Genomic DNA, 26,700 nt, shown 5'->3' with positions numbered 1-26,700 from the left:
GACTTGTTTATCTGGGAAGCCCTGAGGTTTTTGGGGGCAGTTAATGCTGCTTACAATTATGCCAAACACTTAACAAATAACCACACGTCATTTTTTTTTTTTTCTATCGAGAGCTTAATCAGACAAACTGCTTGGTGAATAGTGAGTCTCAGAGTGTGGGGTAGGAACTGGTTTTCACAGTTTTGAATCTGGGTTTTTCCTTAGTGTAAGGTGCTAGATGGGAGAGAGAGCTAGCCTGGATGCTGTCGAGCTGTCTGCTTAAATGTAGGTCTTAAGTCTCATATAAGGAGCAGAGCCCTTTTTAAAAAAGGTGTCTGGTTCCCCAGTCCCTGGAAGGTACCTGGCATAGAATAGACGCTCAGTAAAGTTTCTTGGGGGAGAGGGAGATAGATGATTTTAGGTGGTAGAGGCAGGGGCGTTAAATAACTTTCACCTTCGGGGCTGGAAATTATTTCCCTTCTCTTTCCTTTAGCGCTGCTGATTGTGCCAGAGAGCGTCTTGGTTTGCACCAGTGTCTTTGACACTTCTGCGGGACTTGGCGATCGTGTTTCAGGAAGACAGAGCAGACCTCAACTGTAGAGCCTTCAGCTAGGGACACTAATTAGGATTTCATAACTTTTTTTTTTTTTTTTTTGCATGGAGTTGATGGTTGAGTTACATTCTATTTATGGCACCTGATGTTACTATAGTTTCATTTTTAGACATATGTATGTTTTAAAAGCAGATGGATTTAAGAAAAATAGTCTGCAAAGAGTAACAGTTTAGGCGGTCCCGGCTATGGCCAAATGCTGAAGGTGGTTCAAGAGAGAATCGGGTTTGGAGAGCCCCGTGCTAGGCACCTCTTGAAATGGGCTGGTCCCAAAGCCACGCCAAGTAGAACTCTCCATGAGGGAGGATGGAGGGGCGGAGGGGCATCCAGGAGGGAGGGTTCTAGAGGCCAGCCTTCACAATTCACTGGCAGATGGAAAGTCTGAATGGGCTCCAGGAAGAACATTCCTCCAGCAAGGAGGAGGGCAGAAGGTCTGGGGACGAATAAGGAACAGAACCCAGGGGTGGACAGGGAAGACCCCAATACCATGGATGTGGCTGTTGGTGAAGATGATGAATGGGCTCCTTGGGTACTGGGCTTCTCTATGTAGAGGATCAGATGGCCTCCTCCTGGGCATCTGCATTCAGCAATGGACTCCCATCTCCTGGGACCCAGACCCCCAACCCAGACATCTCTACTTACAAAGCCTTCTTTGTGACGCTGCTTCTGAAAGTGAATATTCTCATTTTGTAGCTTTAAAGAAAGAGTCACAGAAGAATATCTTCAGTGAAGAATAATGAAAATGACCTGAGGTGAAGGCAGAGGGGAAGCAGGTGGAAAAACAGTACTTATCTTGTGTCTACACACACACAGGAGACAGGCGTCTGAGCCACAGAAGCACAGATAGATTTCCAGAAGACACTGACCCCCCCCCCAATATCTGACATTTCCAGTATTTTCTTTTTCCCTCTGTTTTGCATTGCGCCTGGAAGGAGGGTTGGGGTTTCCCAGGGGAACTTTGTATCATGGAAACAGCTCTGTGGGATAATTCATTCCTTATAAGTTTGGAAACCAATGATATGAAATGCTGTGCATTTTTCTATCACCTAATTAGCACTTAACCACCTTGGTGGTGCGGGGCATGGGGATGCGAGGGGTTGCAGATAGCGTTTTCTGTGTTCCTGTATCTGCTGGCGTTGCCGTGGCTGCTGCAAGCTTTCCCCTAAGCCCAGAAAGTTAAATTCCTTTTGGTTTTGCTTGCTACAGAAACTCTGGGGCGCCTGGGTGGCTCAATTGTTAAGCGTCCGCCTTCAGCTCAGGTCATGGTCCCAAGCGAGCCCCGCATCAGGCTCCCTGCTCTGCAGGAAGCCTGCTTCTCCCTCTCCCACTCCCCCTGTTTGTGTTCCCTCTCTCACTGACTCTCTCTGTCAAATAAATAAATAAATAAAATCTTAAAAAGAAAGAAACTGTCTATCATCAGTGGCTCTGAATGAGATAGTACCTAGGAATGGGGGAAATTTAGTCACCCTAATGCCTAAAGGTGATGGATGGCCTGGTATCGTTTGATATAAAGACCTCCCCCCTACTACCCATATCTGTGAGAGTCCCAGGAGGCCAGTTTCCTCCTTAGCTCTTCATTATCAGGGAAGATTCACTGAGGGTTTATGACAGAGCCAAAGAAGGAAACATCGAAGCATCGTGGCCACTGTGGAGTTGGAGATTGCAGGCAGAACGGGGATATAGATGCATACCACACTGTGTCGTGTTAACTGAAAACCTGAATGAATGGTAAAGGCTTCCAAAGAGGCCCAGAATAAGTAGATTTTGTAGGGGCAAAGATGGGACTGGTTAGAATCCACAGCTAGCTGGGTGGAGAGATGATAAAGAATGGGGAAAATCACTCGTATGTGATTTTTTTTTCCCCCAAACCCAAATGGGATAGGAGAGAAAAGTTTCAGCTCCTCTTTGGTCAGCCTGGGAAGTCTTCTCCAACTGATGGGATTCCCCAAGTAGAAAAAGATGATCAGGTGGACAGAGGGTAGCAAGGGATGGGGTGTTGAAATAGCTGAGCTCCAGCGAAAAGACAAGGAAGAGGGGAGGGGATGATGCCTTTAGGTGAGAACATTGTTACAGGTTGTGTTTCAGATTTGGCCAATACTTGGAAGAAAGGCATTGTGGAGTTTGTAAATATGTGGGGCGGAGGGGGGGGGTGCTGGAAGCTTTCCTAGGCTGCTGTGAGGGGAGAAAATGGGGTGGTCCCCGTCTGGGGGCTTTGAGAAGGACTCCTGGATGTTTCAGGCTACTCTCAGTGGGGGGACGCCCGACAGCCCGCCCTGTTACCTTTTAGCAGCTTTGTGGGATAATTCTGTGCAATTATTTGAATATTTTTTTGGACTTTTCTCAAATTTTATGAAGATGAGTGGAAAGGATGGGTCTGGTGAAACTGATAACCATAAGTCTTCATATAATTGAGATCAAGATGAAACTCAAGGGGCACGCTGACATGGCAGGCCTTTAGCCTCACTGGCCTTAGGGTTCTGCACATTCAGTTGCGAAGGAAGGAACACATAGGTGCGAAACGCTGGACGTATCTCACCCGCAGATGAGGTGTAATTAATTAGGGATTTTATAATCCTTCTTAGCTCTACGGGAGCAGAACTCCTCCTTATATCATGTAAGGGTCTCGTTCCACACGAGACGTGTGTTCAGGAAACCATTATTTATGAAATTGGGTGATTTCCTGTAGAGCCGGCAGCAGCCGGGCTCAAGGGCACCGATGGAGGGAGGGCGGCAGGTGTGTGTGGGGGGAGGGGGTGCTGGAAACGCACGTGGTGTTCAGACCCGGGGACACGTGCAGCAGTTCAGTGGCCCACAAGGAATAACGACTGAGTTGGAAGGGCTGAGAAATACTTGTTAGGCGTGGAAAGCAACAGGGCAACTTTTTCTGAGGCTGGCAAAGACCTATAAGGAGGACCAAAGCGATGACCGCCCCGACGGCTAACACTATGTCGCATTTATGCACCAGGCACTGTCTTAAGCTGCTGGCTCTCGGGAGTGTGGTCCCTGGACTGGCATCTTCATCGCCATCTGTGAGCGTGTTGGAAAAGCAAGTTTTCAGGCCCCACCTCGGACTCAGAGAATCAGAAAGTGTCCGTGATTCTGATGCCCACTCAAGTCTGAGAAACGCACTAAGCCCTTTCCCCGGGCCACGTTACTTATTCCTCCTGACAGCTGATGAGGAAGATTTTGCTCTTACCGTTTTACAGATACTGCAGCTGAAGTCCGGAGAAAGGAGGTTACCCAAGATCGCACAGCTAGGGAAAGGGAGAGCAGGTATCAAACCCAGGCCATCTGGCCAAAGGAGAAAAATCTTCTGGGTTCTACTTTAAATGTTAAAGGATGCCCTTATGACATCCTCTGAAAAACCCCAGGGAAAAGAAATTTCAGTGTTTTTAAATTTTATTTGTTTTGGTGTCCAGTGAAACAGACATGGACTGTTTTTAGGCTTCCTTGTAAAACAACTTTTTAAAAAAAAAGATTTTATTTATTTACTTGAGAGAGAGCGCACAAGCAGGAGGAGGGGCAGAGGGAGAAGCAGGCTCCCCGCTGAGCAGGGAGCCCGATGTGGGACTCGATCCCCAGACCCTGGGATCGTGACCTGAGCTGAAGGCAGACGCTCAACCGACTGAGCCACCCAGGTGCCCCTAAAACAACTTTGTTAAAAGCCCCAGTTCACCCTCTTAATGACCACTGAAACGGTACTAAATGAAGAATTAGCATTTGTAACGAGTTTTAAATCTTCTTCACACTCCCTCTGGGGATTTCTGTCTGGTCTCCTCATGCCCCCTCACACACACACACACACACACCCCAGAACTGGTTTATTAGGAACTCTGTGGGCTTGGGGGTGAGTCGTGTTTATGAGCCTTCTTGTTGCTTATCTAGGAAGGTATCCAGGTTCACAGGAAATGCAGACATCCTTAGAGATGACGACTGAACTTTCAAAGTCGCAGAGGGGAAAAAAAGAGGTGGCCCACCATTTCCATCGCTGGCTGGGTGCCAACGCCAGGAACCTTTGTAGACCTGGGTATCACTGGAAACATGCCTGAAAGTAGAATTGCCGGTTAACACAAGCTCTCAGGAGGCAGAGAGGGGAGTCGGAAAGAATGTCTCGTTTGGGAATGGAATCTGCTTGGGAGCCAGGTGTTTGCCTTGCGAGACAGTGAGTAGATAGCAGAGAAGGGAGGCCCAGAGAAAGTATTTTTGGAGGGGCAGAATTTGGGACGCTGGTAGCAGGGTCGGGCAGCAGGAATGACCCAGATGGATGGAGGCTTTGTGGTGGCACTGAGTGACCTCACCCGAGATTGCTAAGCCAACAGCGCCCAGTTCGTGTGAACTGGAAATGGGTCCCCTTTACTTTCCCCTGTGGGCGAGGACATAGGCAGTCTTTCCAGGCGACAGGGCAGGAGAGCATGACGGCTGAAAGCACCAGCCCTTCTGCCAGGTACATCTGGATCCCGGTCCTTGCTGGAACCCTTACTGGCTGGGTGACTGCAGGCATGTCACTTAACCTCTCTGAGCCTAGTTTTCTGAGTGGTAAGCTAGTTGTGATCATGATGCCTACTTCAGAAGGTTGTTATGGTTCCTAGAGGAGATGTTCTATGTGCAAAGCGCTTGGTACAGAGGGAACAGTCAACATATGGTAATTTGTGGCTTTGTATTTTTTATTATCATTGCTAAAATATACCAGGGGCATAGAATGGGAGAAAGACCTGGGTTTGGATTCAGACCAACCCGGGTGCCGGTTCTGGTCTCACATTTGCTGGTTGCTTCTCCGAGCCTCGATTTGTTTGTCTGTAAAATGGGCACAGTCTGTGGCAAAGGTATCATGAGCTAGTGCATGCAGAGGGTTTAATACAGTGCCTGACAAGAGTAAAAATCAGTAAGTAACTCTCTTGTCCTTCCATCATCATCATCATCGTCACTCCTAAAGCAGTAGAAGAGGCGGGTGGCCAGTGGCCTTAACATTTACAAAATTCCCACTATATGGAAAGTTCTTTCCCCTGGGAAGATGGGGGTCCGTGTCCTCCCCACCCCCAAGCCTAACGGGTTCCCTGTTCTCCTGAGACCCTCCAGTGGGGGCGGGGAGGTGCCTGCCTGACAGGAGGTGCACACTGGTGACAAGCCCACCTTCTCCTCACCTCCACTGCCTCTTCCTGCCTGTCCTCCCGTGATCACCTCAGTGGGATGAGCTGAATTTGTCCTGCCCGCTCAAGGTTGGGTGGTTTGGGTGCCTTTCCCCAGACAGCCTTGTTTTTTGCATTTTTCCTAGCTGAACCTCACTTTTCTATGGGCAGCCTATTTTTTGGATGTCTTAGAAAAAATAGACATGTCAGCTATTTCTCACATTTAGGCTCCTCTGCCCCTTCATTGCAATGCTGTGTATTCCACTGCTAAGTTCATTTCTGGGGTGGGGGCGAGGCACTAAGTAACCACGGGCCTCATTCCAAGTCCCAAATCATTTCCTAGGAGCTGCTATTTCATGTGTTTTTTTTAGCTTGAAGCCTTAGGCCTGGGGAGGTGGGCGGGGGGGGGGGGGGCAGCTGCTGCCATGGGGCGGGGAGTGGGAACAGAGAAAAGTCAGGTTCTTTCCAGCTCTGGCCCCCCACGGCTCCATCACCACTGCCCACAGCGAGCAGGTACTCGGCACCTTCCAAAGTCAGGCGCTTGTCAAGGGCTGGGAATGCTGTGCCGTGAGTTCTAGGGAGAACAGGTGCCTAGAAAGAAAGACCACGTATGATGGATGCCCGATTCAAGGGTGGTTCTTCTCTCTCTCTCTTTTTTTTTCCTCCCCGCCTCTTTTAGGTCTCAGCAGCCTTAAGCTCCACAGATGTCCAGGTGGCACATCTTTAGGTGAAGTGACCAGCCAACAAGGTGGGCTTCATAATTTATAGGGCCCAGTGCAAAATAAAAATTTGGCCATGACCAGGGTGGGGAAATCAGTCTCCCCTCCCTGTGGGCCTGCAGCTGCAACCCATGGTGGACAGGTGACCCCCCAAGAGATTGGCACCCTCAGTACACAGATCAGGGGTGGCCAAGAGCCCCCCCCCCCCGAGCCACCAGCACCTGAGCCACCCTTCTGCCAGCCCCGGGCGGGGAGGCCTGCCACCAGGCCCCTCCCCGGAATGCTGCAGGGCATGCACCCAACCTTACCCTCCCTGCACCTGTGCCTGGGCCCCACCGACAGGACCCTTTTCACCATCTGGGGAATAGGAGGACAGTGGGAGGTGGGCAGGATGAGGGAGACCCTGCAGCGGGGCCAGCCACGAGGGGGTGGGGAGCAAGTGTGGGATACCCCTCCTGGGGAGGTGGTAGGAGGCAGGACCACAAGGGAGCTGAGGTCCCAAGCACTTGGTACGTCCTCCATGGCCCTATCCAATTTCACTTACAAAACACAAGTTCAAAGATAATAAGAATTGAAACAATAACCGCAGAGCATTAAGCCCAAGTGGGAAGCCCTTCGGACCATGAAGCCTGCAGTCACACAGGACCCTAACCTCCACAGGGTCCTGCCTGACTGCAGATTCCCAGGAGAGAAGACCATTGGCTCAGTTTGGGGCCTGGGTCAGGGGTGGGGTTGGAACCAGGCCAGTTGGCTAAGCCGATGGTGCAGGCTGGGGGCAAGGCTTTTGAGCTTGCACAGTGGGGCAGAGGTCCATTAAGTGGATGACAGGTGCTTCTCCGGGGGCGGGGGCTGTGGGCTAGGCTGGCCCCAAAGGTCCTTCTTCTGTGCACACGTGCCAAATAAAATCTAGAGACTCATATCCTGGAAAAGGAGTCCACCCAAATACCATCAAAACTGAGTGTGACCAGTGGATTTTGACCACAGGGCTGGGGAGATGGCAGCATGGCTAGATGCTCCCTCCAATCCCTTCCCTGAGCCCAAGTTTTTGTCGCTCTTATTTGGTCTAAGTTAAGGATTGCCATGCTGTGTATCATAAGAATTTTAAAAAGAATATTTTCTTTTCCATTTCTCTCTAGTCCACAAGTCATTTATTTTTCTTGAAAAGAAAAAAATGTTTTGTTTTTTCCAAATGTCTCCTTGAAGGGGGAAGATCTAGGAGAGAGAAGGAAGTAGAGTCCGGGCCATCTCTTAAAGTTTATCCTTTAAGATCCAGACAAAGTGATTTTTACCGAGTGAAGAAATGTCAACAAATTTAGGGACGCTGTTTTTCCCCTTCTCCTCTCTCATACACATTCTGTCTCTTAGCTTGATTTCTTAAAAGTTCAAAATGGTCTTTAGCACCAAAGAGGCAACATACACACTCAGCAAATGTTTATTAGCATCTGCCGTGTTTGGGGCACTGTTCTTAGAGCCGTGGGCACTAAACTAAGAAATGGTCCTTAACCCCTAAGGACCTAACACATAGGATATAGGGTTTGAATTCATTTCTTTGATCAGCTGAGAATCTGACCTGGATCCTAGCACATGCAGACCCAGTGTATTTTCTCTCTCCATCTCCCAGTACTTCTGGTTCTCCCCCAGCCCCGCCACTGAAAGTATAGATAACTGCAGTGATGGAACACACTCAGGAAAGTTGCATTAAGAGGGAGCTTTTGGAGAGTCGTGAAGCCGTTTTGGAAGAAGCCTGGGACACCCGTGCTGGTATTAGAGGTGGTGACGGAGAGTCATGGCATCAGGATCCCTCCCACAGAGCGCCCGGGGATGTGCTGAGAACCTCACCCGGGTTGGGGGGGAGGGCAGGGACCCACGCAGGGACCTAAGGCCACAGTTGCTCAGAAACATGCGGATAGAGCGATTGCCACCTGGGAGCACCTCTGTAATCTTTCCCGTCGGGCTCAGCTGCTGCAAAGCCTTGCTTCTGAGAGTCTAAATTGGGTGCCATGCTCGTTTCTTGCTTTCTGACCCAGAAGCTGCTGGGATTCGTTTGCTAGGCTGGAAGGGAGAGGATGCAGTTGGGGTTTCACCTTAATTACCTGTTTGTTCCGGTTCTTTGTAAAGGAATTGATTTTTTTCTTCCTTTAACAGAGTTGGTGTTCTCCCATGAGATGTCACTCTAACTTGGATTTGGGGTTCCATCTTGAAACTAAACAGTGGCCGACTACTTTTCGAAGTTAGGTCATATCTTGTGAGGGTTGTTTTTTAAAGGTTTTATTTATTTATTTGCGAGAGAGAAAGCATGAGCAGGAGGAAAGGGTAGAGGGGAGAAGCAGACTCCCCGCTGAGCAGGGAGCCCGATGTGGGGCTCGATCCCAGGACACTGGGATCATGACCTGAGCCGAAGGCAGACGCTTAACGACTGAGCCACCCAGGCGCCCATATCTTGTGAGTTTTAATAGGTTCTGTGGAATTTGGTTCATCTGTATGAGTCACAGGAACGTGGTAGTTCCTTTGTTAAAATATTTTAATATATTTGATGTAGGCTCATTTGTTACAGACTCTCTCTACCTCCCACTCCTTTTGTGAACAGACGAGAGAGCAGCTATGATCATCACTGCCCATCGCCGCTGAGTACGGACATAAAATACCGTGTGTGTGTGTGTGTGTGTGTGTGTGTGTGTGTGTGTGTGTTTACGATGACTGATTCTTACACGAACTTTATGATATTGCTGGTATGGTCCATTTTACAGATGAGGAACTCAGGAATCAGGGAAAGTAAGGCCAAGATCACACAGCTAGAATGTGGCCGAGCTGGGACTTGAACCCCTCTGATATCCAAGTTTTTTCCACTCTGCTGTGCATGCTCTTATCATCGTTGCAACAGGGTTGTAGGGTTTTGTAAAGGAGAGTGCTAAGAAATGCATTAGGTTTTTTGTGTAGGATACATATCCCCATGGGCCCCCTACCCCATAAGCATAGGCCTTTGATAATCTGATATTGTGAGGTGAGGTGGAGGGGCATCAGCACATCCTTGCTCTTGGAGTTTCCGTGACCTGTGGAGAGGCTGCTCGACTTCTTACGGGACCCGCTGTAGCCCTTCAAGGGAAGGAAGGGGTGTGGGTGGGAAGACTTGCTGGGAGGCAGCAAAGCGGAGAGGAGAGAACATGGCTTCTGGCTGCAGGAAGACCTGCTCTGTCTCCCGTAGGCCGTGTCTTCCCTGACCATCAGTCAAGTAAGGGTAGTGGCACCAACTGGACGGGACTATCGGGAGGGTTGGAATTAGGTGAAATGAAGGATATAAAGCCTCCGACACACACAGAACACTCAACAGTTGTTAGGTGCAGTTGCAAAAGGACTTAACCTTTTTCTCTCTTTCCACAACTTTCCACACACACGCTCACTGGTGGACACATACCCATGGCTGCTTCAAGTTTTGCACATAGTCTCTTGCATGTTAGCATGAGAAACCCTAAATTTATCTTTTTTAAAAAAATATTACTTCTGCCTAATTTCCCATTACCTCAGTGCTCCCTCTTCTGAGTTTAGATTAAGGGCTTGAAGGACACTGGGTGTCAACCCTAGGCTTGCCGTAGGAGCCAGCCAAGAGTGAGGCATGCCTCCTTCCTGCTTGAAGGGATGGGATGGCAGTTGGGTTTGGCTCTTGTCTCCCTCTTTGGCTGTGGGATGTCTCGCTGACTTCTCCCGAAGCCTGATCCTCCAAGAGGAAAAAAGTCTCCTCAGACTTGGAGGCATGACTAGCCTACAAGTGCCTAGAACCCCACGCCCTGAGCCGTGGGAAGTGGAAGAAGGTTTTGTCACTCTCCAGAGTAGCCCAACCCTTGTGTTCTTTGTTCTCTCTTGACAGAACCAGCTTCTTGCAAAAGGCCTGTTGTTTGTGGAGGAGAAGATTAAGCTGTGTGAAGGCAAGTACAAGGCAGCGCTCGTACAGCGGGCTCTGTGACTCAGCCCCTGATGTTTGGACAGCTGAAACGCTTCTGTCCAAAAGTGGCGGGCTCCCAGGGAGTGATTCACCCCTCCCGTTTCTTCTCCAGCTAGGCGGCAGCACTTCCCTTGGAGTCGGCCACTCCTGGCGGTGCGTGTCAGATCTGTATTTTGAGAAGCCAGGTGGAATTGGGGTGGTCTTCTCAGAGACCTTGTTGAAGGTCCTCGCAGGATGCATGCTGGTGGTCCCCTGTGAAGGGGTCAGTTACACTACAGGTCCTGTCATGCCGTTCTCTCTGGTCCGATCCAGGCTCTTCTTAATCGACCTTTTTCATATTTCTTGAGGTCCTGTATGACAGGAGGCCTCGACCCATTTGGGGGACATTATACTAAGCGGGCACCTGCTGAATGAGATATGATTTGATCGGCAAAGGAAGATTTCCTGACCTTAAAATGTTTTAGAGCCCACGGGACAGGATGGAAAGGCACCGAATGGAGATGGGAGGTGGGACCACGGCAAGAATTGGCCAACCCCATGACTCTACCAAGGGCTGCTCTCAGCTGCCACCAAGGTAGACCCTGATCTTAGCTTAACACCTATTGCTTGGGTGACTTTCGGCAAGTTTCTAGTTTCTTGGGTTTTTTTTTTTTTTATCATTTTTTAAATGATACGAGTTTAAAAGGGAGTACAGGGAGCGTAATCGGCATAGCACCATTATCTGCCACGCGGTAGTTCCACAGACTGATTCCTTCTTTTTTTTTTTTCCTACTCTAGCCTAGAAACTTCTACCTGGAGGTCAAATTTACTACCACAGTTTACTACTAGACACAGACGTAGCAGGCAGGAGAGCATGCCTTCCAACCCCCCACCCCCTTCCCTGGGAGAGACACTCTTGGCCAGTGTAGTATAAAGACGAAATAGGAGACAGATGAGAACTGGTGCTGGAACGGTCCAGTACCTGGCGCACAGTAAGAGCTTGGCAGACCTTTGGAGGAACAGAGGCTAGAAACTAACTTCTGTATGTCTGAGAGCTGACTGAGCCTGTAACCTTGTTTTCCCTCAATACAACTCTATTCAGGCTTTTTCAACCTTATAAATGCCCCCTAGCCTAAGGCCTTATTTATTTTTATTTTTCTGAGAGCGAGCGCACATGCGTGCATGCAAGCAGGAAGGAGGGGCAGAGGGAGAGGGAGAGAGAACCCTAAGCAGGCTCCATGCCCAGTGCCAAGCCTGATGCGGGGCTCAATCTCACAACCCCGAGATCCTGACCTGAGCTGAAATCAAGAGTCAGACGCTAAACCCACGGAGCCACCCAGGCGCCCTCCAGGGCCTTATTTTTGAGGGAACTGGCTTTGGCAAGAAGTTTGTGCCGCTTTTGCATGTTGGGGTCAGGCTAGTACCCAAGCGTGGAAGGTGACAGCCTCCGAAAGGGAGGGAAGAGAAGCACGGTCTGTGACCAATGGTATTTGCCTGCAAGTCATCTGGGGAGTTATCACAAACTCCTGGAAACATGGAAAACCAGCTTCATGAAAAAGATACTGAGCAAAACCAGAGATTTAAGTGCTTTCAAGGGAAGGTTCAGTGCCTCTCATTCGAGTGACCCTCGACATAAATATATCTGGAGTGAAAGCTCAGGAATGGAGCTCCGGTAACCCAGGCAAACGAAGGTCCTCCGAGGTTCTGTGCTCAGCCCCCAAAGTGTGCTACGGGGCACCGGACCAGGTGTTCTCCCTGGGGTCCACTCTCGTCCTGGTGTCTGAGCGGCCCTTCTGCTCAGCAAAGGGGCCCCTGGAAAACCTGTAAGGGCCTTTCCTGTCTTCCAAACGTCCCCACTTTTTATGTTATGTACTACAGCTCCAAGAGAGATTTTATTGGGCTAAAAGGATCACCTTGCTCTAAAACATAGTTCGGGAACCACGGACAGAATCCATCCTTTCACCGGAAGGACCTCAGTGTTTATGCATGGGCACCCCGCCTCCCGGCCGCAGACCCAGCCCCCGCAGCTCTTACCCAGGTGCTGCTCTTCTGCGGGCAGGATCTGTCATGATAATTCCAGTAATGTTTCCCAGAGCTTTAGCAACCTTGACCCTGAGGAGCTTCTTATTCCCCTTCTATAGACATGCGGCGATCTAAACTCCTGTGGGACATTAAGAGGACAATTTCTGTAGGGTGTTCATCTAGACCCTTCCATCCAGCCGCCCTTCATCTTGGCAGGGAGCGAAGTCCTCTGGGCTGTTTTCTGAAGGTGAAGTCCCGTCCCTGTAACTCTCTCTTCCCCAAGGCTCCCCTGTTTTGTTAGCCTGTGTCTGTCTGATGTTCTCCTCTGAAAGCTTTCCAAAACGTCCATTACTCTGTGAAGTGTGAAGCCAGCAATTAGACGCAGGTTCCCAGGAGAGTTGCCTTCCTGCTGCCGGGTCGAAGGATTACCTCCTGTGCCGACGAGCGTTCCGTTGGCGGTGGAGGGGAATAAGTAGGCACCCGCACTGACCTGCACGAGTCTCCTTCCTTTCTTCCATGTCGGGAAGGCCTCTGCTTGTCTTCCTCGTGGAAGCCTTAGGATTCAGGCCATCAGTAAAGGAGCTGGAAGAGCCCTTTCTCCTGTGAAGGATGTTATCCAGGTGTTGGGGTTTTGGGTACCAGGATGAGAGCTAACGTTTCAGATGTTCCTTCCGACCTCCCCGGCCCCTCCCTGCCACGAACTAGCATAGCCTGTATTTGAAAAGGCTTGTACGTTCAGACATTGATTGGTGGTCAACTATGTACCAGGTGCTTTGCTAGGTGCTGGGGACACAGTGGTGAACAAAGCCATCCTAGGATTCCCAGGCCCTCGTGGAGCTCACGGCCACTGGTGGAGATAGACATTAATCAAATCATCATCAAATACAAAACTGTAATTGCAACAGGTACTAAGACTACAGTCCGTAGGAGCGGCGTTTGACCAGTGGGCGAGACTTCGCTATAGAGGTGGTGCTGGAGCTAAAACTAGAAGGACAGACAGATGTAAGTTAGGCAAAGAGAGGGGGAAAGAACAGTCTAGGCAAAGGGACTAGCATGTGCAAAAGCCCTGTGGTGTGAAGGATCGTGGTGAACAGGAGGGGCTGAGGTATAATCCACATAGTTAGCGCCCAAAGGTTGAAGGGAAAGGTCAGATTCAAGGGTAAGGTTACAGAAGAAGGAAACAGACTCCCCCCTCCGCCCCCCGGCAACCAGAATGCCTATATTGTGGAGGTTTTCTTGATCTAAGAGCAAAGGAAAATGTTGGAGCTAATTAAGTCCTGTTCTGTCTTGTCCCATATTTGGGTTAAATGGTAACTTCCTTCCACTCACTGGCCTTAGCATCTGTGAAAACCTGCACACTTGATACTTGCCATTCATTCACTCAAAGATTTCTAAAAATGGATTTATTGATCTGTCTGGCATCGTGCTAAGCACTAGAAATAATAACGGTGAGCAGGACAGACAGGGCTCACGTGTTTACTCCCGTTCCAGTGGAGGAGACAAGGGAAGTCAGTAAGTGATTCCAACCGAGTGTAATTAGCACTCCGGGAGGGAAATTAGAGGGTGCTATGGATTTGCATTTTCCCCTAGTGCGTTTCTCTCTGACCTTTCAAAATCTACACATCTTCGGCCCTGCTTGCTGCTAGTTATGCCCTTGCTCTGCTCTCTCCTGCGGCCACTGCTTTTATTGTCCATTAAATTAATAGGCGGAAGATGCTAAATGAATCTTTCCAGATCTGCTCAGTGAACTGGCAGTGTTTTGCCAAACGTATCTCTCAGTGTCTAATCTTGGCTGACCCAGTTTCTCTGCCTCAGATGAGCAAAGACAGTGCTCAATCAGCTGTGTCATCTAGGTCATTAAAAAGCAGGCACCGTGGGGGTCCCTCTCTGCCTGTGCCTGCCTTCCTGTAGGTGCAGAGTTCCTGGCACAGCCTTCCGGTGGCATTGGGTGACCCATGTACAGGCAGCCTGGGGTCAGCCTTCTGGGTCCCAGGGGTGAGAGTAGGCACAGCATCAGGAGGTGGGCCCTGTGTTTTGCAGGTGACCACTGCAGAGCATGCTGTCCACCTCCCACCCGCCACCTGGCCTCTGGTTATTGGAAACCAGTGGGTGGAAGTGACAGTTTCTAGGCCCTTCTTTCCCCCTCCCTGTACTGACAGCTCGAATCCAGAATAAAACAAAAACAAAACACAAAAACAGCGTTGTCATGATTAGAAAATCAAAACAATAACTGTGCACATGATCCTCCCAGATTAAGTCTGTCAAGAGCATGGGTTCTGGAATTCCAGCTCTGCCTTCTGGCTGTGTGATGTTGAGCTAGACCCTCAGGCTCTCTGAACCTGTAAAATGAGGTCATAGAGTTTCCTCATGAAATGGCCTGTAGATAAGTAGTTTAGCACAGTGCCTGAGGATGTTGTAACCATTCTGGTGATGACACCCATTGTCATGTCATTTCCAAACTTCAGCTCCTGTTTCTGGAGTGGGGGATAGAAGGCATGTTAGCCGATTTTCGGTTAAGTCTTCCCATCCAATCCCACATTGACTTGTAGTAACGCCTCCGAGAGCAAATGTAGGTCATGAGCTTCTTCCCCTGTCCCCCCCATGCTGCATTCGACCTGGGACTGTCTCTAGCCTCTCCTGCAAGTAATGACCAATTCTTTTCTTTCTTCCTCCCCTCCCATCTTCTCGTCCTCGTGTAGGTGAAAATCGCATTGAGGTTCTGGCTGAAGTGTGGGACCACTTCTTCACTGAGACTCTCCCCACCCTGCAGGCAATATTTTATCCGGTTCAGGTCAGTCTCCCTGAGGAACGACCTCCTGCCGGCCTCGGCACTCTGTCTCCTTCCTTGGCCTTTGGCCAGCTGGGGCCGCCTGGTGAAGGGGGAGAGGCAGGACATTGGGCGCCTGAGTTGGCTGAGGACCTTGGCACTCTTTGGAGGGCTCTCTGGTCTATGTTTAGCATCTAACCTCGGGCCCAGAGGGAGTGCCTGCATAACTAGCAATTTGTAGGCTCTCGTCGCCCTCTTGGTTTTGGGTATTCCTGTATATTCTTGGCGTGGTTTGTTTCTCCCCTTTTCAGAAGTAGAGAAGATGGGGCAGGGAGACTTCTTTCTTTCCTCTTTCTTTTCTTCCCCCTCCCTTTCTTGGAAGTCCAGTTTTAAAGCAAGATTCCTGGTGTCCCACATTGTGGGAAGGGGATCTTGTCTCTTGCCTTCCGTGAGGGATGCCTGAAGACAAGTAGCCACGTGAGGGAGCGGAAAGAACGCCGGACTCCATCAGTCGTTGGGCTTGGGCAAACTCATTTCACTTCTCTGAAATGTTTCATCTGCAAAATGTGGGCTTTCGAGCAAAAAATGAGCAGCATCTCCTTAGTATTCTTATTCTGTGATCGGAGCTTATTCTAACACCTGAGTCGCTTTCCTTCTACCTTCCTGCAGAGGCTAATAGCAGGACTGGTCGCTGCCGGGTCAGAATGGACACCCCTGCAGGCAGGTTGACCCGTAGATCTTCCTCTCCAAGATTCACATGTCTGTCCTCCATTTACCCCACCCCCGCTCCGCCCACTGGGGTGAAGGCGCATATCTAATGGGGCTTTGTTGAAGTGCGGGTGTGGGGCCCAGCAACAGCACAGCCCTTAGCGATGCTGTGTACCAGACACAAGGGCCCACAGGCTTTGTTTGCCCTGAATGGTGTTGCATGGGAACTTGGAATTCCTTTAAATCTATATCAATACCTAAAAATTGGGAGGTTACGCCTACTGAGTCCATTTCCCATTTCTGGCCTGCCCCTCACAGTTCCAGTAGAAGCTCTGGCCTGCAGCTCACTGCTGTCTCCATCCCATCCTCAGCCCCATCCTCTACCCCCGTGAGAGGGTTTGCAGCATTTCTGGAGTCGGTTCAGCTCCCATACCCACAAACGTCTCCCCTCCCTGTAATGGTCACTCCTAGGTCAGCGCTAGGTCCTAAGAATACAGACATGGGAAGTAGAGTTGCCAGAGTTAGCAAATAAAATTATAGAATGCTGGCTTAAATTTGAATTTCAGATAAACAATGAGTAATGCAATATCTAGAACATACTTCTACTAAAAAATTATTCACATTCAACTGGACATTCTCTGTTTCATTTGGCAACCCTGCTGGAGGGGCTGTGTAGACCTGGGTCTCTGTCTTAGAACCCCGTGGGCATGGAATTCGAAGGTGGGGGTGTCCAGATGGGTTAGAATGGGGGAGTGGCATCTGAGTGGGCATGGCCCTGGTACAGTCATCGGATGGCCAAGAAGGGCCCTCACTGGCATATATCCAGGCAGGAAACCAGTTGTTGTTTTTTTTTGTTTTTTTTTTTTAAGATTTATTTATTTATTTATTTGACAGAGAGAGACACAGCGAGAGAGGGAACACAAGCAGGGGGAGTGGGAGAGGAAGAAGCAGGCTTCCGGTTGAGCAGGGAGCCCGATGGCGGGGCTTGATCCCAGGACCCTGGGATCATGACCTGAGCGGAAGGCAGGCGCTTAACGACTGAGCCACCAGGATGCCCCAGGCAGGAAACCAGTTGTGCCGGTCTGAGGATGTTACCCATTCTGCCTCCCTTGAAGAATCGCAGGCTCCGGTGATAGTTGATATTGCCCCTATCCACCCCCTTCCCCACACACAGTTTCCCAAGTGCTGCTGCTGATCCAGACACCCCACTTTGAGAAGCCCGGAGTTAGGGGTTCTCCCTACCGGTAGTAACACGCCAAGGTGTCTGTCAGTTCAGCTCGATCCACCTCAGAGCCCCCTGTCTGTATAGGTGCCTGTGTGAGCCCTGCTTCCTCGGTGGACAGATGTATTTTTGAGTACCTACTGTGTTCAAGGGGGTGGAAGCTTGCCTTCACTTTCCTACCTTAGAAGGCGAAAGGGACCTGGGAGATGAAATGAGGGCATAGCTAGCCACGAGGTCGGAGGTCAGTGCAGACTATAGCCTCTTGGAAAAGGCGAAGTTTGCGGAGGGGGGCCCGCTGCCATTGGAGGCGGGCGGGGAAGGCAGTCAAGGAAGGGGGTGGTTGACCCAAGCCTGGAAGGCACCGGAGGCGGGTTGTGTGCATCTCTGGGGACTGAGAGGGGGGAGCGAGAGGGGGATGAGGAGGTGACAAAACCACTCTTGCCTGCATTTCTGTGAAACCCTAAGGAACTCTAAGAAATGTAAAACTTCCTTAAGCCTTGGCAGACGTGAGGGATGAAAAGTGACATCCGGTTTGGCAGGTACCTTCATGATCTCTTTGGCTCCACCAAGAGCAGCCCATTTCTGGGGTGTGCCGTGTGTATACGCGCAAAGAGAGTCTGGGAGAGAGGCCCTCCTTCCTCCTTCTGCTTTGGGAAACTGGGAGCCCTAAAATCAAATAGTTAAGGTTTGAGACCCAGCTCTGCCCTGGGGATAGAACCGCAACTCTGGGCTCTAGGGGTTTCCTCTCTGAAGTAGGTTTAATAATAGTACCTGTCTCGAAGGGTGGGGATTAATCGTGTTAGTTCCATCGAAAATATTGAGAGTCATGCCTAGCACCTGAGGCTCAGTAAGCGTCAGCTCTCAGGATTATGAGTTCCTTTCGTCCTCTGCCCACACCGTGCACGGTCAGACTTGTCCCTGTGTTTTCCTTCTTGGCCTGGCGCGTGCTAGGTGCTCACATACTGAACGGAGTTGAGGAAGCAGCCTTGAAAGTGGGGGTGGGGGGCGGGGGTCGGGGTGCTGATCTTTTCTCTCATTTCCCCCCGTCTTCCTCTCTCTTCTTTCTTCCTGACCACCCCCGCCGCCGCCGCCCTCATGACAGCATGGCCCGCACGGATGTGTCTTGTATTATCTCGGGTCACTTAGGCAGGTTGAGTCACACCTTATCTTAAACGAAGCTTTCACTGGGAAGGAGTGGGGCCAAGTCTTCGACTCTTTGGCAGCCCCCCCCCCCCGCGTTCTGTAGACCCCTCGTCCTGTCCCATCCCGGTGTTCTGTCCACACTGGTTGTCCTGGATTCCGTGTGGCTGGCAGCATACCCAGCGGGCTCTCACCTCCCGGCCCTGCGCCCTCTCTCCTCCCCAGGGCCAGGAGCTGACCATCCGCCAGATCTCCCTGCTGGGCTTCCGCGACCTGGTCCTGCTGAAGGTGAAGCTGGGTGATTTGCTGCTGCTGGCCCAGTCCCAGCCACCCTCATCCATTGTCCAGATGTTGCTCATCCTGCAGGTGGGTGAGGCCCCACTGGAGCTGTGGCCACCAGGCCGGGGGAGGAAGAGACCCTGTTTGACGGGGGAGGGACCAAACGACCTGAGCACCTTAGCTCAGCTAGTACGCTTCAGTGTCGTCGTTCCTGTACCTTCGCACGTTTGGTCATTTTCTATACCTCCACTGAGCCCCTGCGAGGCCCCTGGCACTGTGTTGCCTGCTGGGATCCCAGTGCGGGGGGCGGGGGCGCGAGAGAAGCACAGTCCTGTTCTTCAGGGAGCGGACACCCTCCCTCCTCGCCCGGGAGCCTCAGGTAGCACGTGACGGCAAGAGCCCCCCGCAGGTGAGCTCGAGCCAGACCAGGAGCTCACTGGAAGGTTCCCCGGGGCAGGAGGGCATCCTAAGAGACTACAGCCAGAAGCGAGACCATGTCAGGCCCCAAAGCAGCCAGCCTGTCACCACTTGCTGGTCTTTCCTTGTCTCTCTCTGACGCCGCCTCTGCCGGCTGGCCCTGCCCGCTGTCTCTTGCTTGGACTGGGTGTCCTGTCTTTTCCCCCTCCCTCTGCAGACTTGTGCTCCAGCACTGTGGTCCGCACCCGACCAAACGTGGCATCATGCACACGGCTTACGCGTTTCCACCAAGTGGTGACCCAGACGGTCGCCTCTTCATCCCCATCCCAAATCAACAGTAGGAAGACAAGCTAACACTACCGGTTCCTGGCTACGTACCTGGTGCAGGCCGAGGACTTTATGTGGTGTTTTCTGAATCAGATCATCCAAATGACCACTTCGTGAGGTAGATAGTGGTGTTATTCCCATTTTCCAGGCGAAGAAATGGAAACCCAGGAAGTGTGTGCTTGTCCAAGGTCCCCCAGCAAGTGGTAGTAGGATTCCGAGCTCTGTGCACTCAGGGGAAAGAGTTGGATTGGTCTAGCCCCGGCTACATGACTCTCCTTTGCCAGTCAGCCATGACCTTGGGTCAGGTACCATAAGCACGGCCTCGGGGAGCCCAATCCTCGGCGCCATGCCTTGGGTTGGAGGCCCACTCCTGTTCATTCTGCATGTCCTCCCTTCTGACCCCTTCCTAGCCCCAACCCCAAGTCTTCTGCCCCGGAACCCCCTTCCCCAGGCTCCTTTGTGTTTCCTTAAGCCAAACCCCCTCCCTTCCACCGCCCCCAGCCAGCCCTGTCTTCGTGGGGTGGAGTTGACAAGGGGCCAAGTCAGCTTGCGTACAAGGGAGCCCCCACCTTGCCCAGCCATCCCCGGCTTGTGTGACGGGCCCTTCTTGCTCCCCTCCCCCACCATCTTTTCCTCCAGTCCCCCCAAACTACAGCACAGTGGGGAGTTTTTACTTTTTAAGTGAGGGTGATGTAACCTCTCTTCCGCTCTTGAGAATTTGGTGGGACACTCTGTTGGGCTGAGCACAACTCTGCCCCCCTGCAGCCCCTCAACACAGAGCAAGGCTTCAAGTCCTTTCCAGAGAGAAATTGGATTCCCTAGGAATCTGCTGGTCTTCTAGAGAACCTGGGTCACTTTTGGTCTCCTTTTTAAAGGTTTTTGACCGTTGTCATTTGTTAGTTGGTGTTTGCTCGGGCTTAGCCCCGAGGACGCCTGTCATGTTGGGCTTTGGAACTAACCCTTCATCTTGGGGCAAAATGTATGTCTAGCTCCACAGTGACTCACTCTCTCTTCTGCTGTTCTGGATTTCTCCATATTCTGTCCCCTTTTCTTTTCTAGCCTCCTTAACAAGTGGCAGTAAGATGGGCTCAGAGCCAAAACAGCCTGCATTCTAGTCCTGGGTTACATGAGCCCTCTGGGTCTTAACTTTCTTGTCTGTAGAAGGGGGATGATGAGGGCCCCTGGCTCCTCGGGCTGTGGAGAGGCCTCTGTGCTTTGGCCCATGTAAAGTGCTTATGCAAAGCGCTTGCATGCCAAGTATGAAGCAGCCACTCTGAGGGTGGGCTGCATGGTTGGGACCCGTCAGACCTCAACCCTGGAGCTGGTGTGAGGACAGTCCCGCCTGCCCAGAGTGGCTGGGGCCTGACGGGAGAAGCCACCGCAGGGCACCGTTCTGATCACTGTGACCTGTGGCAAGTGACTGGGGCTTCGGGCCTCAGATTCCTTCATTCCAGCCACGAGGATGCTGTCTGCTGGTATCATGGCTCTGACTGTAGTAGGAGGGCCGGCGGGATTTGCTGGCTGAGTGCCAAGCTGGCCCTGGCCTCTTTTGACTGACCTTTGTCTCTCTTGGATGTTTATTTCCAGAGTGTTCACGAGCCCACAGGCCCCAGTGAGGGTTATTTGCAGCTGGAGGAACTGGTGAAGCAAGTGGTGTCTCCTTTCCTGGGCATCAGTGAGGACCGCGGTGTCTCGGGTCCCACGTCCATGTCGGGTAAGGGGCGAGGCTCTCAGGCTGCGGGGGCCTCGCGGAGAATGCTGCCCGCGATGTTTTCCTGAGCCTGGATTGTGTAGCAAGCTCTTTGCTTCTCATGTGGGTCCCAGCTAATCTGTGCATGTTAATCACCTGTGCTTCCTACTGGCCTGCATCAGGGTAACCTCCCCGCTTGACGAGTCCTCCCCAGGGACTGATACTGCACCTCTGTGGTCTTGCTTGTCTGATCTGCATCTTTGACTAGTGGCTTTGATCTTTTCCGTGTGCCTGCAGTGTTCATTTTCCCGTATCTGATAGCCAGAAACTGGGCCAGATTGCAATGCCCCACACACACTTGAGTGGAAAAACCACCTGTGGTAGATTTTCCCTTGAAAGCAGCTTGAAATGGGAAGACAACTCATTTGGTGTATGGCCAGATGAAATGGAGCTGCTGTTCTTCCCCCACCCCCCCACTCACCCCTCCTTGTCCGTAGGTACCGCCAGGGCCTGCATGCCAGGGAAAGGCGAGCGCTCCTGGACTGGGGACAAGTCCGGTTTGTGGCTCTAAAACTAGCATTAGTGTCAGGCTCTGCACTTGGCACCCTGGAGAATCTAGAGGTGAATTGCATCTGTTCCTTCTCTCCGTGAAACCGCAGTCCAGATGGGGAAATAGCCATATAATAGGCTTATCATAAGAGACATTCCTCAGTTACCTTTTGAAATGAGAGCCCCCCAAATGCAGGAATTTCCCTATCTCAGCAACCTTAATGGGACGCATATAGTATATGGTTCGTATATGGTAGGTACTCCAAAACATATCTGTAGATGGATGACAGCCAGTTGTACCCCAAGGCAGGTACAGAGGTGCAGAGGCAGACAGGGATTCCCTGAAGTTGGAATCTTTTGCCCTGCTCTCCTTGCTTCAATGGAATTGTAGCTGAGCGTCAGAGAAAAGGGCAGAAGAACAGTGTCCTGTGAGGTTCTGCCCGTTGCTGGGCCTCACTTCCGCAGAAGCAGGGCAGGCTGGCAGGTTTCCTGGCCGCTTCATGTGTCTCTGGAGACACCAGCGTAGCCACGGCTGCCACACATCTGGGGTGCTGGCCCCAGCCCGCCTGCCGAGTCCTCCCCCCACCCCCGCCCTTCCTTCCTCCCTTGCTCACTCACTCACACCACCCAGGAGCTGGTGCAAGCCAGAGTGAGTAACAATGCCTCCTAAAGGAAAACCGTCAGCCCTGAATGGGGTGCCATGTTGCTCTGCCCTCCCTGGAGCCCGCCTTCTGGCTTTGGCCCAGCCCACGGGCTCACCGGCTCCCCGAGTTTGGGCGGGACGATCCAGGCAGATGTCAGGACACAAGCAGGTGAGCTGGGCCGTGGCAGGGACCTGGCCATCGGCTGAGCCTAGAGCCGGGAGTAAGGATAGATTTGAAAGTTTGTTCAGGGAGTACTTACTCTAAGAGGGGATGCCTTTGGCTTTCCAGTTAAGCTCAGAATAATGCATACTTTTGGCAAATTTATAAAGTAAAGGCCTGAGGTTTTCTTATACCAAGGACAAGCCTCGCCTCCAGGCTGTTGTCTCAGGAGGGGCAGAGGGGGAAGAAAATGACTCTTTTTGATAGTTTTATTATTATTATTATTATTTTAGCAAATGTGTCCTGAGGCCCTCCCCCTTGTGAGGTGAGGTGCTGCAGGTATACCCATGACTAAAATGGACCCATCTCTGCCCTGTGATGCACACGGGCCGGTGAGGAAGTCACAAACGAGATCACGATGACTCATTAGTGTGCAAGGACTCTGATCAGGGGAAGCGCATCAGCCATGGGGCCCACGGCAGGGGTCCTTCACCCAGACTGGGAAATCAGGGGAGGCTCCCCAAAGGAAGTGATACCTGAGATGCGTCTTGTAGGATGAATTTGAATTAGTCTGCCTTCCCTGTTTGCTCAGCTATCCCAAGCAAAGGGAAGGATCTTTGGGAGGGCTCTGGGGTAGGAGGAGGGGAACGGGAGGTTGGAGCCTTTGAGGAACTGAAAGACTTTCAGAGTTACAAAGTGGTTGGTGGCAAGGGAAGGCACAGGCCACAGACTACATCTTGGGCAGGCACTCTGCCGGGCGAGCCGGATACCCTACCACAGAGTGGGCACCACTGTACCCATTTTACAGGTGAGGCAAATGAGGATTAGGGTCACTCAGCTATTGGAGCTGGGATTTCAAAGCCCCATGTCGGTCGCACTTTACCGGCTGTCCTGCATGCTCCACCCTCACCCCAGCCTCCCCCTGTCAGTTTCCAGAAGGTGATTGTGATTTTACTGAGGGGCAGCTGAGGAGGTGTCCTTCCCCGTCATTCCTTAGCCCAACAGGGTTCCGGGGCCAGACATTTCACCTCAAACCTCTGCATACTAAACAGCTAAAATGGTCACAATGGAGCCCTTCCCTGTTGAGGACACCCCTTTGCCAGATAAAGTGAGGACTCTCTGGGCATTAGTCTTCCCCTCAGTAGAATGGAGTCCATAACGTCTGCCCTGCCTGGAGGAAAGGAGTGGAGACCACCAACCGACGTGTAAAGCCACAGGAGGGCTTTGCCATGATCCGCTCAGGGCCCATCCAGGGCTGGGAGTGGCCACGGGCAGTGGGAGGGCTCATCTCAGAGGCCCGCACTTATGCCTGTCATGTTGCAGGTGCTGCCCAGACGCTTGTCTTCCTTGTACGGCCTGCTGAGGGGAGGGTGCCGTGCTGACCTCGGTCTCAGACTCAGGAAGAAACCTCCTGGGGGAGGTAACCAGAGCCAGAGGAGTGGTTTCTCCGGGGGAGGGGGGGGCCCACACCTGCCCAGGGGTGTCTTGACCCCACGGGGATTCTTGGGAAGTCTCTCTTCTTCTGAGCCAGGCCGATGGGCTTGAGAAGTGAGCCTCACCCACTGATATGCAAGACTTGGGAGAGAGAGAGAGGAGTCTGAGGCTCGTGTTGGAGGACGGTGTATGATGTATGGCTCTCTTCCAAAGCAGTCACTTTCCTAGGGCAGTGGGGATGTGGAGGTGAGGAGGAAGAGTTAAAACTTAAAAAAAAAAAAGATTGGTCAGAGGCTGGACCTACATCCTACCTTTCTAGTTCCCAAAGCTTCCAGACTGCTGCCCTGGCTGCTTCCAGGGCCCTTGGAGCAAACATGCAGACCACTCAGCATGCTGTGTTCTCCCACACAAAAGCGCTGGCCTCCCACAGATCTTCCTCCATTGTGTTTCCAGGGGGAGGGCCCTTTTCCTCAAGATACTGTAACTTCTCCTCGTGACAAGTAGGCTTTCATGGGCTTTCAGGTGCCCAGGCCTGGAGAGAGACGCCCACAATGGGCTTGGTGTGCAGAGGTCACAATACCCACATTATGGCAGCCACTCCTGCAAGCCTGGGAGATCAAAGGCCTGGGAACCGAGTCCCCCACAAAGGGGCTGAGGACCGCCTCATCCAGGCTCTGCTTCTCTGGGGGTTTGAAAGGAGCTGCCATTGCTGGCTCGGGTGCTGGGGGATGAATGCCAGAGCTCAGTGGGGCACCTGGGGAGTGAGGAAGGAATAAAGGCCCCCCTGGCCCCACCCTGTGTGAAAGGCAGAAGGAGGCGGTCTGGAGGTGGGTGCTGGCCGAGGTGGCAGGACCCGGCGCCTCTCCCAGCTCAAAGGGCACCACTGTAAGGAAAGGACCCATTTCAGCCCCCAGGGGGTGCCCACAGCTTAATCAATCTCTTTAAGGGAGAGTTCCTTCTCTGAGTGGCAGGGCCTGGCTTTCCCTGGTACAAATAAGAAGGAGGCGGGGAAGGTGGCGGGCAGCACCACTGTGGGTAGCTGTCTCAGCTCCCGGCCCAGTATGTGGCCTGACCCCACTGGGGACGCAGCTGACGTGCTTGTCTGAGGTTGACTCTGGAGTCTGGTGGGAGCTTATCGAGGAAACACTGTCTGCCCAGGGGACTCAACACAGCCCAGCGGCCCCTGTGGTCTCTGTTCTGTCCACACCCAGTCCTGGGAACCAGAACATTCCACCCAGAAGGCAGAAGAGTCCTAGGCCGCTCCTGTGAGTCATGAGCAGGGAAGAGCCATCAGGAGAGAGGCGGGGGCCGGCCGCAGAAGGAACAGGGCCTTGAAACCACAAGGGCCTGGCTTCAGCTGTGTGGCCTGGAGTAAGTTCCTTGATGTCTCTGAGCTGCAGAGGGCTAAGCACAGAGAAGGAAGAAGGGGCCCTGTCTGAGCGCAGGACCCAGGCAGAGTTGCTCCCTGCTGTGTTACGGGCCCCAGCTAGAGGGTGGCCTGGCCTCCTTGGAATCACTCCAGATGAAAAATTGTGCCTCTCCCTGGGAGCCCAGACCACATCCTGGCCCTTGCCGTGCTGGGTGGTCCTGCTTGATGATTTGTCAGTCTCCCCCGTAGACTGTCAGCTCGTTGGGGGCAGGGAACACGTGGGGCCCCTCGTTCCCCAGGCCCTAGCACAGTTCTCGGCTCTGAGGGAGCAAGTGAGTGAATGTCTGGGTTCCGTCCGTCAGTCGCTCTGGAGCAGGCCCCTCCGAAATGACTGCTCTTTAGGACTTCTCCTGGCTCCCCAGCGAGTTCCTGCCTTTACCTCTGCCCTGTCATTTGTTGACCTTGTCTTTTTTTAATTTCGTTATAGTTACCATACAGCGTTGTATTAGTTTCAGGTGTACAATAGAGTGATTCAGTAACTGTACTTGTTGACCTTGTTCTAATAGATCCTTGTGTGCAGGCTTCCCAGGGGGCACAAGCGGGGGCTCCACTGTCAGCCCTCGGCTTGAATCCTGCTTCCATCACTAACTGGCTACAAAGTTAGTTAGCATCTTGACTTCAGGTTCCTTTTCTGCAAAATGGTCAGAAGACGAGCATGGCGGTGAAGCACCTCCTTTTTTGATACAGTACCTCGCCCACAGTAGATGCTCAGCTAGTGATTGCTCCCAAGACCCTACCCCCCACCCCATACAGGCACACATGTACACGCACGTGCTCTGGGCTCGGGCCCCTGTGGCGGGTCCCGTGGCAGGTTCACATTTCTCCATCTCAGCAGTGACCACAGTGTTTTGTAGGTCGCAGCTCAGAGTGTTTGTTGAAGGAGGGGGCAGGTGTCATGGGACCCCTCCCCACTGTGTTTCCAGCTCTCAGCAGCACCTGAAGTGGTCTCTCTTGTTTTTGCTCCCTGTTAACCACCCCCCGACAAGGACTTTGGGCCTTTGGGCTAACACAGCATGGAGAGACGGATAACGGCAGGCACCCATCTGAAACACGTTTCCTGGCTCATTCTGCCAGGCTGGGGCCCCTGGAAATCATCAAACAGATCGTCATTTCTTCCAGAGATGCTGCGTGGGTCCACCGTCTGTCCTCCAGGCCCTCAGCTTACCCTGTGTCCTGGGCCTAGCCTTAGCTCCAGCTCGCTCCTCTTCCTGGGTCTGCGTGTGAGAAAGGCTCACCGAACCGTCTAGTCCAGTCTCCGGCCCAGCTAGTTGAGGGTTTGGGCCACAACAGATTTTGCAAGTGCCAATCATTAGGTGCTTGCTTCTAACGGCTAGCAGGAGACAAACGAATTGTTTTCAAGGGCATTATTTTTTTTTAATTTTTTATTGTTATGTTAATCACCATATATTACATCATTAGTTTTTGATGTAGTGTTCCATGATTCATTGTTTGTTCATAACACCCAGTGCTCCATGCAGAATGTGCCCTCTTTAATACCCATCACCAGGCTAACCCATCCCCCTACCCTCCTCCCCTCTAGAACCCTCAGTTTGTTTTTCAGAG

The 26,700-nt window shown here is 52.0% G+C and overlaps 1 protein-coding gene across 10 annotated transcripts in view; it reads left to right on the top strand.

Moving 5' to 3' along the window:
- Positions 1-26,700, top strand: part of PRR5L (proline rich 5 like) — a 73,397-nt gene that overhangs the window by 36,919 nt on the left and 9,778 nt on the right. For 9 of the 10 annotated variants that reach the window (XM_025879180.2, XM_025879183.2, XM_025879182.2 and 6 more), the window contains 4 exons: positions 10,297-10,354; positions 15,072-15,163; positions 18,435-18,575; positions 20,820-20,946. In XM_025879180.2, the coding sequence (XP_025734965.1) occupies positions 10,297-10,354; positions 15,072-15,163; positions 18,435-18,575; positions 20,820-20,946 (418 nt within the window). The remainder of the gene's footprint in view (positions 1-10,296; positions 10,355-15,071; positions 15,164-18,434; positions 18,576-20,819; positions 20,947-26,700) is intronic. The other variant, XM_025879189.2, reaches the window with a different exon arrangement.

This window comes from Callorhinus ursinus, unplaced genomic scaffold (genome assembly GCF_003265705.2).
Source record: "Callorhinus ursinus isolate GAN/ISIS: 27379988/994484 unplaced genomic scaffold, GSC_fseal_2.0 scaffold21, whole genome shotgun sequence".
Lineage (NCBI taxonomy): Eukaryota > Metazoa > Chordata > Mammalia > Carnivora > Otariidae > Callorhinus > Callorhinus ursinus.
This window is presented reverse-complemented; position numbering and strand designations above follow the sequence as displayed.